The following is an 18,990-nucleotide window of genomic DNA, read 5'->3' as shown; positions in this document are numbered from 1 at the left end:
ATCTTCTTATAGACCTATTAGCCTACTCCCTTGTTTGTCGAAGTTATTCGAAAAAATATTCCAGGAAAAGATAATACCTTTTTTGAATGATGGAAACATTATCCCAGTACACCAATTTGGTTTCCGTGAACATCATGGCACCATTGAACAGGTCAATCGTTTAACTGGAGAGATTCGAAAATCTTTTGAATTAAAGAAATATTGTTCTGCCATCTTTTTAGACGTTGCTCAGGCTTTTGACAAGGTATGGCATAAGGGTCTAATACATAAAATCAAATGTTTACTACCACTATGTACTCATAAATTGCTGGAGTCTTATTTATCGAATAGACTTTTCAGAGTTAAGTACAATGATTATGTGACGAGAGAATGCAAGATTGGAGCTGGCGTTCCACAGGGAAGTGTACTAGGACCTACGCTATATTTGATTTACACCTCCGACCTCCCTACGTGCGATAAACTAACAATTTCAACATTTGCTGATGATACCGCCATTATTAGCTCAGACGAAAACCCACTCATGGCATCTAGTCAACTACAGAATTACCTCGTACGTGTGGAGTCATGGTTGAAAAACTGGCGAATAAAGGTAAATGAGCTGAAAAGTAAACATGTTACGTTCGCTCTAAGGAGAGGAAATTGCCCACCTGTCACACTCAACAACGTTAATATACCGCAGTCTGATTATGTCACCTACCTTGGTATTCATCTAGATAGGCGGCTTACTTGGCGCCGACACATAGAAACCAAGAGACTTCACATGAAGTTAAAAGCCTCTAGCTTTCATTGGTTAATCAGTGACCAATCAAAATTAAGCCTTGAATATAAAGTCATCATGTATAAGAACGTTTTAAAACCAATTTGGACATATGGAATTCAATTATGGGGAATGGCTAGCAACACCAGTATTGATCTTATACAGAGGGCCCAATCTAAAATTCTTAGGACCATGACGGGAGCACCATGGTACATAAGAAATGAAAACATCCACAGAGACTTAGAAGTGACATTGGTAAAGGAAGAGTTCGAGAAAGTCCGTGAGAAATATATTGTGAAGCTGCGAAACCATCCCAATACGCTTGCAAGACAACTTGTGCAGACCCAAACCCGATCCAGGCTCCGTAGAGCAGATCTACCACCCCGCTAAGATGAGTGACAGTTTACCATAATGGCTCTCTTGCTGAAGAGCAAATAGTTTTAATTTTAGTTATAAGATTTAAATACTTATTGTAAGGTCAAAATAGACAGATTCAATAAATCAATAAAACGTTAAAAAAAAAAAATATATATCTTTTAAACTACTGAAATAAATTTGAATTTCTTTACTTTCCCATTTGCTTTACAACAAAGTTTTATTCATTGGAATCTGTGTTTATAAGTAGATGTGACAAGTTGTACAAAGTTTTGCTAACCCGATGTGGTAAACTTTGACACCCGGTATCTCACCTTGTATTCTAACTGGGTGGTCACAAATTTAATTTTCTTAAAGCCTATATCCTCCTACCAGTGGTTTAGAAGATTCTTATTTATTACCACATTTTGCGATTTGTTAGATAGATTTGCAATTTTTTTTAAATCCAACTTTCCACAAAATAAACTTATTTCACACTTAGTAATAATTTTAAAAAATAATTGTATATACATACATATGTAGATATAATTTCCATTCATATAAAAAGTGTATTCTAATGATAATATCTAATACACAGTTTAACTATAAATAATATACAAACCATTTACGGTTTCCTAATTAGCCAGATTTTTTTTGTTCGTTGACATTAAACGGGAATAATTTAAACGTAAGATTTATTTATTATTGTCGCCGACAACTAATTACATTGGATTCTGTTGCATGAATATCTAAGGGAGGTAGTGCAGGAGGGAAGGAAGGAACATTGTCTGTGAACTATATAATAAGTCTGTAGATGTTGTAAATTGCCAGTAGCAACTATATAATAAAAACATAAAAAGAGAGATTTAAAATAACGACAAAATAAAATCATCATCTTGAATGTGCCCGAGGTTGCCATGGAAATGAATACAAATTTTGGACGAGATAAAAAAAAAATAGACAAACCAGCGACAGGAAACAGCAATTTATCTTGTAGATTTCGTATTTTTGCTCTACGTTTTTTTTTATTTATTTAGCTTAAAGTTTAGTTGTCTATTTGTAATTCATAGTTCACTGTTTGCCGTCTGGTCAGCTCATAACTAATTGCTGTAATGTCACAAAACTTTAATTCGTTTTTATATATTTTTATTTTCTTCTTGTTTTAATTAGCATTAATTCGTACTTTCCTGCTCTTTTTCTTAGATGTCGTTACAAGAATTATATATTTAATTGTCTATTTTAAATCAGTGTAGGACTTTAAATTGTTGATAATTTTAAGTTTTTACATTTTCAAACTTAGGTTTTTTATTAAATATAAAATGCTAAACATCAGTATTAACCAGTAGTTTGCACCATGTACAATTCTTAATATCAAAAATGTTGAACAATTTTTAAGTTTTTTTCATACCACAATTTTAAGTCAAATTAAGCCACATTTATTTTGGGTTAATTTCTGAGTTTTTTTTTAAATTGAGACCTACTGTAAGTATTAACTTCAACTTAAGTTTTAATTGTTAATGGGGATAAAGCATGTAATTTTTCTGTATTACAGTGACCATAATATCCAGCCCTTATCGTAAGCGACAAAACACAAATTTTACAGGATTATTATTTTTGATTATTTTGAAATTTATACATAGAATTAAAAATGTTATGATGCGATATGTATAATATAATTTCATTCAAGCTATTAGTCTATTTTTCAAAAATATTTATAACTTTTGACAATTAAAAATTCATGGAATACTTTATAGGAAAATATGACAAAAAATGTTTTTATTGAATTTTTGCAAAGATACAAATTTTTCGAATTGAAATTAAATTTTTATTTATGAATAGTTTTTAATGAAATTTCAGTTTTTAAGATTTTTCTATTTAAAATGGAAAAATAAAAACGAATTTTTAAATTTATTAACAGCAATCCCGCAATTCCCAAAAAAGTGTTGAAAAATTCCAAAAATGGGAAGTTTCAGAAAGTACAAATTCCTTATACATCCTCTTAGAATTTTTTTTGCGATAACTTAAAAGGAAAAAAGTTATTTTTTTCCCAAAAAATTAGCGAAAAATCTGGACTTTGTCATTATTTTTAAACAATTCTTTTTCGATTTGACACATACATATGTTTTTAGTCCAATAAAGGAAAACTGGAGAAAATCGGGAAATATTTGGATACGCTGTTATCAAAAAACTGGACTAGGGTTGTTAAAAATGTTGAAAATTTAATTTTCAAATGCGAATATCTCCATAGCTATAAGAGATAATTGATAGCTACGACTAGGTTTTTTGTAGTGCTCTATATGTGTATTTTTAAATCGGAACACAAACGAAGAAATAGGATCGTAAAAATGTAACATACCCGAGGTGTCCTACTTTGAGGAACCTTGGTCGCGCCCCTGGTGGTCCCATTAGGTCCACGTTCAAAACTTAAACTCAACAACACTTCTTTGCGCATGTGAAATTTCATTCAAACCAATCTAACCATTTAGAAGTTACAGATTTATTTCCCCCTTTTTTATTTCTATACCACTGTGTGTCGCTTACGATAAAATTCCCCCTATAATTTTGAAGTTATTAACAATTTTGATATTCTGAGAACGCTAAAACATCAGTCGGTCCATAAAATTTTAGTTTTTGCAATACAAAAAATTTAGAAAATGTCGTTTACGATAATTTGGCGCTAAGGGCTTTTGTAAGAACTTATAAAAATTTGAAAGGTTTATTTCCCATTTCTAGTAGGGTTCCTAATTTCCCGGACTTTTTTCTTTCCCGGGAGGAAATTAAAAAATCGTTTCGTTCCCGGGAATTCCCGGGAATTTTTTAACACTAAATTAAACCAAAAACCAGAAAATTTTTTTCAAATTAATTGATTTATAATTTCACCAGGGTTTTAAATGAAGTATAAAATAACTATATTTGGTTGTACGATGTTGGTCCAGCCTTTATAAGGGTTTCTAGTAGTTTTAATCAATATAAAATTAATATATTCTTTGTTTAATTAAAAAACATAAGAATTTAAATCTCTAAAACATGCGTAGTTAGAGAAATTATTAAATCTGATTGTAGATAAACAAATTTGAACCACTATTATTGTTATTATTTTCTCTAAATATGAATAATAATCATTGAATATCCCTAAAAGTTGTTATGTTAGGCATCTTAATAATTTCTTTAAGAACAAAAAACTTTAAATTTGTTTCATTCTTAACAACCAAATTTTTCTGCTGTGGCTTGAGTTGAGTGAACAAAAAATTCGCTTATTTCAACAGTAATACTTCTTAGCCAACAGACTATCTGTTGCTAGAACCGAAAAAATCTATGGATATAATATAATTATTCAATTCGCAACAAATTTGGCCATCGAAACGTATCTGAATATTGTAACTTTTAGATGAAAACTTATGAAGAAATTCCCGAAAATTCCCGACAAACATTTCCCGAAAATTAACAAAAAAATATTCCCGGGAATTCCCGGGAAATTTTTCCCGTTTAGGAACCCTAATTTCTAGCCAAACGCTCATCTGCAGAAAGGCCATATTCTATATGCTTTTCTACACTGGTTTCAATGTGCTCTCTCTAATCGAATAGTACTCTTGTTTATCTGTCTTTATTCATTAATTTTATTGTTTTGAAAAACAATGCCTTTATAATTTGGATTTTTCTCGGGATTTGTGGATTTTTTTCAAATGTTTAGCTTTTATTTTGCCATTCGGTGTAAAAATGATTTTATTATATAGCGTTCAAGAATAATTTCGGACATGCAAAATCGTGATTCAAGGTCTCCCGGCTTCAATTCGTATGGTACCCATACGAACCGCAGAAACCATCTCTCACACGCAATACAAATTTCCGTTTTTTCTGGGTTTACATTTATCCATTTTGACATAAAATCTAATCAGTATCGCGACATCACATGCATAACATACGTATCCTCATTTGATATACTGAGAAAAAACCTTAACACACGTTTTTCATTTAAACTTTTTACCCAAGCATTATTTGTTTTTTTTTTGCTCAAGTTACCGTTGTAAAGAATGTCAGTTATCATGTTTAATGTCAATTATGTTTATTTGTTGTTAATCTGATTAAAATGAGTGACGAGAAAAAAGTGCGTACTAAAATTATTAAATATTTTCAACAAAACCAAACTTGGTCCTACAAAAATTGGCCAAACATGAAAAGGTCTGCCGCTAAACTGATTCCAGTGTTTTAAACAGTATCAGGAGAACTATGGTCCGTTGATAGAAAACCTGGTTCAGGTAGAAGGAATAGTCCACATAATGTTTCTAAAGGCAATAAATAGAAAGCATTTTCAAAAGAGCTCCCAACACAACCGCTAGCAAAGCAGTCCTGTTAGCTCAGTACTCAGACTTTTTGATACGAAAACCTTCCGAAATTCTTTAAGGACAAATAAGAAAATAATTATCGATCAATTCAGTTTTTACGCTCTCCTGAAATATTTGAAAATTCCACTTAAAGTTGTTTTGTCAAAAGTCAGTTGTAGTGTCAAAAAATATTTCATATTTAAAATGTTTAATTCATTGTGATTTCGTAATTTATATTTATCTCAGATTAAACACTTGCCGTCAACTAATAAGAAAGTAAACATTAAACACGACAAGAAGATATTTTAAATTTCTTGCAGCAACAAATAGTCTGTTCGTGAACATGCATTTCCCATTAAGAATTGTCTTGTGTAAAATTCCTAAACTCCCACACTGTTGGATGACTTAAACATTTAATCAGATGTCATTTCAATTTGTTAGATCTTTGTGTAATTTAATTGTGGAATTAAATTAAACTGTTTCTGCCAGGGGTCAAAAGCAAACCCCAACAACTAAAACAATGTTGATGCCAAAGCATAAAAAAGTGTATTTTATACATAAATGTTTATTACGCAGCATAAAGCATAAATTATTATTATTTTTTTTAAGAATTAATTCCTATTTGTTTTTTTTTCATTCATTCTCTTTAAACCCTTGTGAAAATTACAACAATTAAAAAACAAAACAGGAGAGAAAAAAACCAAACACATAAAAAGTTGCACAATTTTATTGTTGACCTTACCACAAAAGACTTAAATAAAATTAAAGACAAAAAATAATAAAACAAATACTCGTACCCACATGTACGAAAATTCACATGCATTCACGACATTTAGGTCGGTGGTGTTGGTACAAGATGCACAGGTGCGCCGCGACTATTTGGCAAGGGAATTGCATAAATTTCAAATACATCATATAAGAAATGTAGACTACTGACAGAGTTATTCCCGCAAACAAACAGAGAGTGAAATTTACGTTTTTCCTCAGTACAATTTTCCATAAAAAACATTTTTTCATATTACAAAATTATTTCAGACTTCCCACTAAGGCTTCATTACGGATTCTCTGGGTTACTAAACTCATTAATTGTATTATGTGTACCCATCCAAAATTCATTTTATCATTTATCATTTTGACTACTAAAGAATTTTTCCTCGAAACTGACATTTAAATTTGCAAATTCCATAAATATTTTAGTTATTTCACCTCTTGGAGTGCCGCACCTATGTGGTTCAATTCTTATTTAATAACCTCCTGATTATACTGCGGTTAAAGTTCAATAAGTATGAATGTATCTGTGAAAATTTTCCTTTTGTCTCTGTTAGTAAAACTTCAAACATAATTTAGTAAGATCATTTCAACTCCCTTCTAAGCCTTTCTCATGGTAATTTTTGCCATATACATTTACATATCATTATGAATAAAAATCGCACTGTTAAATTTTGTGAAAATGTGTCTATAATTGACCATAGCTCTTATATAAGGCAGCTTCGAAAAATTAATTAACAAACATTAAACACTATGGAGCAAAAGTGACTGCAAAAAAAATACGACAAATCAATTGTTATATTAATTACCATATTCGTCAATACAATTAATTTTTTAATTACAAAAGCACCAACAAGCGATTTTTTAGATAGAAAAAATATGTCTCAGAATCACTTTCTGAGTCGATTAAACGATGTCCGTCCGTTCGATTGGCTGGCTGTCCATGTAAATCAAAGTACAGGTCGCAATTTTGATATTGCATTAAAATTTGGTACCTGTAATTTTTTCGGCCCAAGGGCGAAGTCTATTGATCATTTTACCTAGCCCTCATACAAATGTCCTCCCGAAATTGGACTTTAGCGGTAATAAATGTTTAATTTATATAGGTATCTACACAAATGTCGCTCCAAATAAGTCCTATATATCCCATATAAGGCCCGCTTCCGAAAATTCGCAATTAATCTCTAGAAAATTTTTGTATAAATATAAAATTCTACAGAAATAATAATGTAGACATAAATCACACGAACTAATTTCTTGGCGATGGGTTTATAATTAATCAGCATTAATTATAATTAGCTCCTACACAAAGACTCTTCTGAAAATCATTTACGAAAATAAATTATTGAAATTTTTAAAGAAAAAATGTTTCTGCATATTTAATTTGTGTAGGGTGTTATATGGCTGGGCTTGAACGACCATACATTCTTACTTGTTTAAACAATAATTTTGTAATACATATTAAATAACAAATTTGTTAACAATCATCTGTCAAATAAAAGCTTTTCTCCTCATTTCACCATCTTTCCTTCTACAATATATCCCATTCCAAAGAAAATAACACAATTAATATATAGGCAATTAATTGCTTCTTCTCTTTACGTCTCTTAAAAAAAAGAACGTATATCTTAACAATGAGTTCGTCATATTGAACAATTATAATATTATTAGTTAATAATGTTTTCTGTATTAAATAAAATAAATAGTCATATTCAAATTCATTTATGGATATTATTGTCGAAAAATTCTATTTAGCTGGACAAATTCAATTTTAGCTTGAAACTGGACAGGCATAAAAAAGCTGGACAATCCAGCCAAGTCCAGCCCGGCTGGCAACCCTAGTTGGAGAAGTTATTTTGGAATAGCATGAGCTTTTGTGTTTTTAGTATTTTTGACTATTTAATTTAATGCCAAACTCAATAATTATTTTCCAATTTTTTTTTAGTTTGCAGCATTGAAAATTCTAGCTCTATTAGATCCAAGCGATTTGGGTTTTGTAGCCTCTAGATTTATTCTGACAATATCATCATTTACAATTTTAAAATTTAGAAGAAACAAATTATAGTTATGAATTACTTTTTCTAGAAAACCTATTATTCCCAAAAACTTGTGCTAAATAGGCCGAAAATATATACTTTTCGATAAATAACTTTGGTGGACGACCACCATAATTTCGTAGGACTGATAAATTATTTTGTTTTTTTATCTTATTGATAAGTCCGATAGAAACTTTGTATTTTTCGCAATTAATCTTCTAGGGTGTTTTGCTCCAAAAAAATGTATAGCTTTACACATTATAAAGAACTGAAAAGTTATTAAAGTGCTTTATTTTCTGTTTTTTTCAGGGACCGTAACGGTTATAAGGGATATCAAAAAAGTTATTTTATAACCGTTATTTTGTGACTCTAAAAATAAAAATCCATCTAAAACTGTTATTTTTCAACGTAAAAATAAAAGTTCCGATGAAAGTGTTAAAAAAAAAGTTTTAAATATCCGTCATAAATAAAAGTCTTTTGAAGACTTTTATTTTTTCCGTCAGAAAAAAACTCATTTGAGGACTTTTATTTTTTAAATAGCTTGTCGTTGGTCAGATCATTACAATTTGTAAGCACCTTGCATTGCAATTAAATAAATCGTCATTAAAATAAAAACATGTGGGTTTTTAATTTGTTATTGATTGATTCCTATTATTAAATTGTTTTTGATTCATCGTATCTCTTTATTTATCATAACCAGCTAAATAAAACTCAATTCTAACTGCATAAAGAGATAAGAGATAAAACAATAACAATTTAAAAACGCATGTTTTTATGCGTTTCTTGGAGTCTAAAACGTTTAAATAATTCTCTGCTCTTAAATTGGTTTTGAGTGACATGCGTTCAAATCTTTCTGCAGAAAATTTGGAAAAAATTATGTTCGTTAAATTTAACAAATAAATAACTACAAACTCAATAAAAAAGAGACTGAAAAAAGAAGAAAAGAAAAAAATGAGTTTTATTTTCTGACGGAAAAAATAAAAGTCCTCAAATGACTTTTATTTTATGACGGAAAAAAATATAAGTCCTTAAATGATTTTTTTTCTGACGGAAAAAATAAAATTCCTCAAAAGACTTTTATTTATGACGGATATTTAAAACTCTTTTTTTAAGAGTTTCACGCGAACTTTTATTTTTACGTTGAAAAATAACTGTTAACTTTGGAGTTGGGATCATTTTTTTAATATCACCATAGATTCTGAAAGAGCACGTCAATTCGAATCTATTGGTATATAAGTGTATATGTCTCCGTTGACTCTAACATAGTGATTTTTATATGTCTCCGTTGACTCTAACATAGTGATTTTTTGATTTAAAATTTTCTGGATAACCGTTATTTACGGTCCCTGGTTTTTTTTGTAATAAAGAAATTAAAGAGATTATTTACTTAATTTCTTGCTTTTAATATCAGAATTTAATATAATTTTTCACAAAATCTATTGGGGGACAATACTGTTCACACGTAACTTCGTTCAGCTGTGATTCAAAAAACGTATAAAAGTTCCATTAGTTTCAGAGTGAGATACCCGATAATAGTAAATAGAGTGCTTAACATTTTACAAAAGGAAAATGTTATCGGAGCAGTTGTTATGTGCAAGAAATAATCTGTAAACTAAAATTTCATCTAATCGTGAACAGTTTTGTCTTCTACTGTACATATACATAGCTTCAATTCCATAGAAATTAATCAATATTTATTTCTTTTCGCACTTAAAATAATGCGAGCTTATAAACAAATTTTATTTTTTCATCATTGATTGGGTTTTGATTGGGCGACTGGACAGTCCATTCCATTACTGTGACACCATTGTCCTGAAACCAGTTTTTAGCATTGGTATAAAATACTTGTTTCAAAATTACATTTTAATGCAAGTTTAGTTATGAAGGGCCTGGTTCACTAAATGCGAACGAACATTTTCTTTCGTATTTTATATTGAAAACAACAAATAAATTTGAATTTTTTTTTATTGTTTTCAATATAAATTAAGAAAGAAAATGTTCGTTCGCATTTAGTGACCCAGGCCCTAAGTTATTTATGAAAAGTTACAAATATTAAAAAAATATTACGAAATTTTAGTAAATTTGTTTCCCATGTAAACCAATTTTGAAACTTAAGAATTAATGTTATCCGATCATCAAAAGTTACACCACAAAGTTATATAATATTTATATTTATTGCACCTGGTTTTTAATTAAAAATGCCCCTTTTTATAGTTAATTCGAATAATAAGAAAACGATTCTGCAAACAGATTCTTCAAAATGTAAAATATTTGTTTAAATTGTTTCTCTAATTTTCCATAAAAATAAACAACAAAAACATTCGTTTTCTATGCAAACAACATGCAACAATGCATTGCAAACAACAATTCATAATGTTATATATATTATTATAAAGCTTTAAAGAGTGTTTTGGCAAGAAGTGTTATTTCAAAATGTGTATTCACATATTTGATAAGAATAAAATGCATCGATAAATGTATTATTCTGAAATAGCATGTAAACTAGCGTGAATACAATTGTCACATAAGCGTCTCTAAGTAATCTAGAGTGTAGTCACTTTAAATATTTATTTTGCACTACACTTTTTTGTGAGTAAATCGTACAAACGGTTTTATACAAATTGTGTTTATATAATTCTCATACAGTTTATTGTCTTTCTGTTACATCCCATGAATTCAATTGTCGCTTAATTGTCTCTAAGTAATCTAAAGTGTAGTCACTTTAAAGGTTTATTTTGTACCGCGGTTTTTTAAGTGATACGTTTTATCACATTTGGTTTTATGCAAATTGTGGTGGTATAATTCTCGTACAGTATATTTTATTTATACTTAAGTATATTTACTTCCCATGTAATCTTGCATCTTACATCCCATGTAATCTAAGTAATCTAGAGTGTAGTAATTTTGAAATATTTATTTTTGTGTTGCACTTTAGAAAGTCATGATACGAAAAAATACAATAGAGCAACCTTCTAGATAGGAGTCAAATAAATATATGGGCCAAAAGGGGTGCGATGATGAATGATGAGGAGATCGAACCCTTGTCTGGTATTTCCCTTGTTAATTGCAAGATGGCTGTCCAGCAGATACTATATGAATCTGCACAAAGCAGGTGGACCAATGAGTCTTCCTGTGTTATAACGAGGTCTACTTGGCCCGTATATGATGCCAGCAAAACGAATCTACTTATGGAATTTCGTCGTGAGCAAATAAGGCTAATTGTTTCCTTCATTACAGGACACTGTATAATTGGGACACATGCTAGGAGATTGAGCCTACGGTACAATGACTACTGTAGGAGCTGTCATAACGACGAAGAGGAGGAGACGGTGTCCCACTTATTATGCCAATGCCTGATAACTGATAAACCTGAGGGAACGCATCCTCGGATTACCATTCCTATCATGCTTAGATGAGCTATCAAGGTTGAGTCTTAGACGAATCTACTCTTTCATCAGAGAATCTGGTTGGTTTAGCCTGGAGACAATGGATGTATAATTAATACCCAGCACAATGGGATCAGTTTTGAATGGACCCAAGTGAGCTGCTTGAAGAGTGGCTACCCATGGAACCTAACCTAACATATGTGCAATTCCACGAGAGTGAAAACCACGACTGAAAAAACTTAATTGTTTTAGGCTAAGATTGCGGCGAAAACTAAGCTCCCAATTAGCATGTAGTATGAAATGAATTTGACTCTGATTGTTTCTTTTGCTATTATCAAATTGTTTATAGAAACCGAAAATATATGTATTTTCTATTAATTTTTTTAGTTTTTATAGTTTTTTTACGCTTACGGTACGATATTAAATTGTATTTATTACTAGTTGACCCTGTTCTGCACTCTTCATTGACATCTCTCAAGCGTTTGATAAGGTATGGCATGCTGGATTAATATACAAATTGAGTCAAAATTTACCGGCAAACACACATAAGCTGTTGGAAAGCTATTTAACTGGTCGAACATTTAAGGTTAAAGAGGGAAACTTTTTAAGTACTGCACAACCCATTGAAGCTGGAGTCCCCCAAGGCAGTATCCTGGGACCTTTTTTATATTTGATGTATTCGTCTGATATGCCAACTAACAATCGCACTCATACATCAACATTTGCTGATGATACTGCTATTCTAAGCATTCATGAAAACCCTCAAGAAGCGTCTCGTTACTTACAAAACCACATATTTGAATTAGAAAAATGGTTAAAACAATGGAAAATTAAAGTCAACGAGCAAAAATGTACACACATTACATTTACATTGCGTAGAGAATCATGCCCCCCTATTCATATCAATAACCAAACAATAATTCAACAATCGGAAGTGAAATACCTCGGAATACATCTCGATCGTCGCCTTACATGGAAAACTCATATAGATGCAAAGTTGACTCAAATGAAATTGAAATCAATTCAAATTAATTGGCTTATTGGCAGAAACTCCACGCTTAGTTTAGATTGTAAACTTCTACTTTATAACATGATCATAAAACCGATATGGTGTTATGGCATACAGTTATGGGGCACGGCCTCAGCGTCAAATGTAGAAAAGATCCAAAGACGCCAAAACAAGTTTCTAAGAATGATCACAGTTGCCCCCTGGTATATCAAAAACGCGAATATACACAAAGATCTAAACGTGCCCATTGTAAAAACTGAAATCTCGAAAAACGTACAAAAATATTTAAAAAAACTTGAAGTTCACCCAAACCCGCTGGCCCGCAACATATTAGATAACCGTGGCCACACTCGATTAAGAAGGAGGGACACAGCAGACCTAATCTAGAAGGAAGAATGCCAATTTAACCAAAACAACCATGAACACAAAATTTGTTCGTCCGGCACTGGCTGGACTAATTAAATAATAATATTAGATATAAGATTTGAACCACTTATTGTTAGTTCATTAAATAATGAAGATACAATAAATAAATGATGAAAAAAAAAAATTACTAGTTGGCACGAACGGCTTCGCCCGGTAGCATTTACTAATGTTAGTTCTTTAAGTTTCTCCAACTCACATACACCGGCCTGTTTTCATTTATTTGCAAATAAAATATCTAAATTTGTACTGCATACTTTAGGGAGCTCTTTTATTACAGTTGACTGGACTAAAAAAAAGATCCGAGTTTTACCCGGAATTTTTGAAAAAAAATCACCCAAATCGCTCCAACCGTTCTCACGTGATGCCATTACATACATGGACTATTTCATTTTTATATACATATATAGATAAAATCATCCAAAGATTGTTTTTATTTAAATATAACGGATTGTAAAGGCAAAATATTTGGTTTAGTGTAAGAAATAAAAGAAAACATAACGCCTATCACGATTAGAATATTTTCGCATATTTCTACATTCACCTCAAAATTACTTCCGTTTTATGTCACGTACGATATACTCTTATTTCGCTCGATATTTTGGACAACAATGTTTCTAAAGAACTTATTATTTTTTATTTTAAAAAAAAGTACCCTCTGAATGGAACATAAATACCAAATTATTTTTCAGAAACTCTTATTTTTGCAAAATGGGTTCCACTTTATAGGCGTACAAATATCACGTACGATGACATGGAATTGTCCATATTTGAATAGAAACGAAACGAAAAGAACACATTCAACCTAGTAGTTTTACAGACAGTCATTTACACTAATGTTTGATCATTTGGCTGACATCAGGTTTTGGATCATTATAAAAAGCATAGAGAAGATTATACGTCCCTGGTAATCTAGCGTGAAGTCAATGTTCACTTTAGTGCATTTAAGTAGTCAAGGGTGTAATTTTTGAAAGTAGTTATTGTGCCCACCATATGTAATCTAGTGGATAGTGAACTTCCACTTAGTGTCCTTTTATAATCTCTTTTGCTATTACAAATGTAGTAGATTTAAATTTTTATTTTGATTCAACTTTTGGGATAAACCATTTTACTCACTACTAGCTATACTTATAATGCTGGATGTATTATCATTTTAATGTCCTTTGTTAGACCAATCTGTATTTGTTTCAAAAGTCTAATTAAATTTATATTTAAGGACTATCTACTTTACTCATCATTAAAATTAATACTTTGCATTAAATGTGACTTTGAAAATAATTTTATATTGTACTTTAGAGACTAGTTATTTTACTTAAGCCAAATAATATAGAGTCGGTCAATCGTATTTGATTAACCCTTAGCAGACAAAAGTTACTGTCCCTACTGTCTTATTAAATTTTGTACATGCTTTTAATGACAGGCTATTTTACTTCCTATCGGGTCAACTATCATTATACTGGCCGACTATCATACGATACAATCTGGTTCCCAGCATTTCTGGTTATTTTACCATCCTATTATACCAGATATAAGGAAGATAGGTTCAATTGTAGTAAAGATATAGGAGGATGGTTTGTTTAAAAGAAAACGGTTATCGGACTGTCTCTTTGTAACTAATACGTGAGTTCCATGGGAATGAGTCAAATATTAAGAGCAGACTATTATTCTGTATAGTTATGTAGCTAGTGAAGTAACCAGTTGGGTAGCTAGTAACGTAACTGACTCTATATAACCGGTATGTAAAACCCATGCCTCGAGCAGCTATCAGACAGTCTCTTTTTGCAATTAATTAATTGACTTCTGCCTAGGACATTATTAATGCAGCCCAGCAGTTCTTGCATCTCCTACTGAATCACTCTATCTGCTCTTGCTGCTCTGAGTTTCTAAAGTGGTAACACGATTGCATGAATTTTGATGTTTAGCACATCATCTTCCTCAACATTATTCGTTCATTCCATGTATGGAATATGCAAGTACATCATAAAAGGGGTTAAAAACCCATGCATGAAATTTTTTCTTTTAATTTTTTTTTTTGTTTTTCTCTAAACATTCCTAATTGACTAACTCACTCTCTAGTACATAGTACATATGTATAATTTTATGACACAATATGCATGTGGGAAATTTATGGAGATTTTTTCGTTGCTGCATTTTTCTTTATTTCAAATTTCCCCCCACAAGTAGTAGCAGTTCTATAGAAAAATGCAAAAGAAATAAAATTCTTGCTTTAACAATTAGAAACAAAAAATGTATCAAATGCACACTTTGTTCTGTATGAGTGAAAAAAAATGTGAAAACTTTTGTAAAGAATAAGAATTAACGTCTCAAAGGAAACTTGGAATAGTTATTGTGGCAGGTGTGGGGTTAGGTTTTGACTAAAAATTTAATTTTTATATATTTTTATCAGTAAAACATACAATTTATTGTGTAGTTAAGACTAAAATAAGGACCTTTAATTATTTATGGGCATTTCTACGGTCCCAAAAGTGACATTCGTACGCTTTGAAGTAAAGAAAAACAATTAAGAGATCTATATTCGGCTGTGCCGAATCTAATATACGATTCACCAAATTATACTTCAAAATAAAAATTCAAATATTTTTAGGTAAACAAAATTATTTTTTTTTCCTCAGTTGTTTTTTAATTTTTTGTAAACATTTTTTTGAATTGTTATTTTTTTTTTTAAATTTAAATTTTTTTTTTAAATTTTTTTCCGATTTTGACCCATTGTAGGTCCAACTTACTATGGTCTTATATACGTCGTTGCAAAGGTCTTTAAAATATCTATCATTAGATATCCATATTGTTTATATTAAATCAAAAATCGAGGTTGTCCTGGTTTTTTCTTCATATCTCAGCCATTTGTGGACCGATTTTTCTGATTTTAAATAGGAAACTTCTCGAAAGTATGTCTGACAGAATTATTGAATATTTGGATCCAAAAGATATCTGCGGTCTTCAGAAAATTGATTTCAACAAACAGACGGAGAGACAGACAGACGGACATGGCTTAATCGACTCCGCTATCTATAAGGATCCAGAATATATATACTTTATAGGGTTGGAAAAATATATTGTGGAAATTACAAACGCAATGACAAACTTATATATACCCTTCTCACGAAGGTGAAGGGTATAAAAATGATATTAGCAATAAACAGTTTTTCAAGTCGTTTGGTATCAAATAAGTTGTCGAGATTATAGTGACGAATTACTTATAAATATATTGGAGTTCTTAGCATAAATATCAATGTTTTTTGCAACAACGGACCTGAAAGGGTTAATGTGTTTAGTGCAACATTTTTATGGCGTTAAACCTTTTAATTACCTTTTAACATAAAATTTCTATTACAAACTAATTGATTGTTCTTTTTGTTAAATCTTGACAAGACTGCGAACTTTTTAAAACTCTATTTCACACATCTTACCGTATTAATTTATTGTTTAAATTTACAAAAAAAAAGCAAAACACAAATTGTTCAGAAATTACAAGTATAATTTTGTTTTTCTTATTTTCCAGATGAGTGGTAAACGCACACGCAGCTTTAAATGTGCAGTACATCATCGCGATCGTGAAGTTTGTTCTGAGAATGATTTTCATTTGGTTTTAGAAGAACCGCCCTTCTTTAAAAAAATGGTTCATGTCATTGCAATGGAAATACTGCCCGAAGAGCGTGATCGCAAATATTATGCAGATCGTTACTCATGCTGTCCGCCGCCATGGTTTATAATTCTCATCACCATTATTGAGGTAAGAATTTTGGTTTTTATTCGTTTTTTTTTTTCAAGTAGTAAATCATCATTGTTGTCAACTTTTTGCCGTCCGTCTATCCATCCATCTACACCATCATTAAAATTGATGATCTAAACAATTCACTCCCTAAATTCTATCTAACGAATTCAATTCAAATGAAATATAATATTATTTATTATGCTCCATGGCTACGCATAGAATTTCGAAAATATGTTGTTGATTTTTCTATGAAATTTATTAGTTTATTAATATAATAAAATTCATATTTAATAATAGCAATAAAAAAGAAAACAATACACAAATTCATATTCGTGAAATATAAAATTGAATATTTAATGCAAAATTTTAAACAATAGAAGAAGACATCAATATCACCATCACAATGACACGTACGTATTCAGTACTACAGTGAAAAGTAAAAGAAGTGCTCTGTTTTGTTTTTTAAAATATAGTTTTATTGTGTTCTGAGAAAAACTTCTTAAAAGTACCACATAATATCAAAATTTTAATTTGAAGATATCGATATTTGAAATGATATGAATGGACTTCGTTTTTAACTACTGCACATTGGGGTGACCCTTATATTGCCCTCAAATCCTGGAAATTGAAGCAAAATCGGATAAAGCTTCGAGTATTGTATCAAAGTAGTAATATTTTCAAAAAAAATTAAAAAATATTTTTTTTTTTCAAATTTTTTAATTATTTTTAAAAAAGTTTTTTTCAAATTTTTTTTTAATTTAAAAAAAAGTGTTGGAAAAAGAATTTATGACAAAAAAATGTTGTTTATGAAAAAAACTTAGGTTTAAAATTTTTAACCCTAGTGCGGCAATTAAAGAAGACAATGCCAATATTAATTTTTTTAATTTTTTTTCCATCATTTATTTATTGTATCTTCATTATTTAATGAACTAACAATAAGTGGTTCAAATCTTATATCTAATATTATTATTTAATTAGTCCAGCCAGTGCCGGACGAACAAATTTTGTGTTCATGGTTGTTTTGGTTAAATTGGCATTCTTCCTTCTAGATTAGGTCTGCTGTGTCCCTCCTTCTTAATCGAGTGTGGCCACGGTTATCTAATATGTTGCGGGCCAGCGGGTTTGGGTGAACTTCAAGTTTTTTTAAATATTTTTGTACGTTTTTCGAGATTTCAGTTTTTACAATGGGCACGTTTAGATCTTTGTGTATATTCGCGTTTTTGATATACCAGGGGGCAACTGTGATCATTCTTAGAAACTTGTTTTGGCGTCTTTGGATCTTTTCTACATTTGACGCTGAGGCCGTGCCCCATAACTGTATGCCATAACACCATATCGGTTTTATGATCATGTTATAAAGTAGAAGTTTACAATCTAAACTAAGCGTGGAGTTTCTGCCAATAAGCCAATTAATTTGAATTGATTTCAATTTCATTTGAGTCAACTTTGCATCTATATGAGTTTTCCATGTAAGGCGACGATCGAGATGTATTCCGAGGTATTTCACTTCCGATTGTTGAATTATTGTTTGGTTATTGATATGAATAGGGGGGCATGATTCTCTACGCAATGTAAATGTAATGTGTGTACATTTTTGCTCGTTGACTTTAATTTTCCATTGTTTTTTTAAATGAAAATATTTATTTGTAGCAGCATTTATTTTTGAAAGTAAAATAAGTTTTCATGTTGTATTTATTATAATTATAATTTAAAAAAGTGATATGGTGTTAGGGGCAATACAGAAGAAGGCCATCAGTGCTTCTTCTTATGAGCCACTATCTGACTCATATACTTCTTTTCTTTTATTACTTTTTTTCTTCATCAGTCCACACACGATAATTAAAGCCGACGCAATGTTCTTCTTTCTTTTAGTGAACAAATCATTTTTTCACAAATATATTAAAATTTGTTATATTTATGTAAACAAAACAAAATTTAACATCTAGCACAACAGCTGTTTCTCATAGTTGCCGTATTCTAGAGCAATCGTGTGACTGGAATGCGGCAATTATTGTCACTAAACCTTTTTGCGGCAATTTACGACAATCAAATTTATATAAAACTAGTTGATCGCCCCGGCTTCGCCCGGTAGCATTTACTAATGTTAGTTCTTCAAGTTTCTCCAACCCACTCACATTAGCCTGATCTTATTTATTTGCTTTTTTAGTACAGTTGACTGGACTCACAAAAAAACAATTTCAG

At 30.7% G+C, this 18,990-nt stretch overlaps 1 protein-coding gene across 3 annotated transcripts in view; it reads left to right on the top strand.

The window, feature by feature from the left end:
- The window catches only part of stet (stem cell tumor), a 118,280-nt gene that overhangs the window by 86,538 nt on the left and 12,752 nt on the right, over nt 1-18,990 (top strand). For all 3 annotated transcript variants that reach the window (XM_065504454.1, XM_065504456.1, XM_065504455.1), the window contains one exon: nt 16,576-16,806. In XM_065504454.1, coding sequence (XP_065360526.1) covers nt 16,576-16,806 — 231 coding nt within the window. The remainder of the gene's footprint in view (nt 1-16,575; nt 16,807-18,990) is intronic.

The sequence above is a fragment of the Calliphora vicina genome, chromosome 3 (genome assembly GCF_958450345.1).
Source record: "Calliphora vicina chromosome 3, idCalVici1.1, whole genome shotgun sequence".
NCBI classification, from domain to species: Eukaryota; Metazoa; Arthropoda; class Insecta; order Diptera; family Calliphoridae; genus Calliphora; species Calliphora vicina.
Note: the sequence above shows the minus strand (reverse complement) of the source record. Positions and strands in the feature narration are given on the sequence as shown.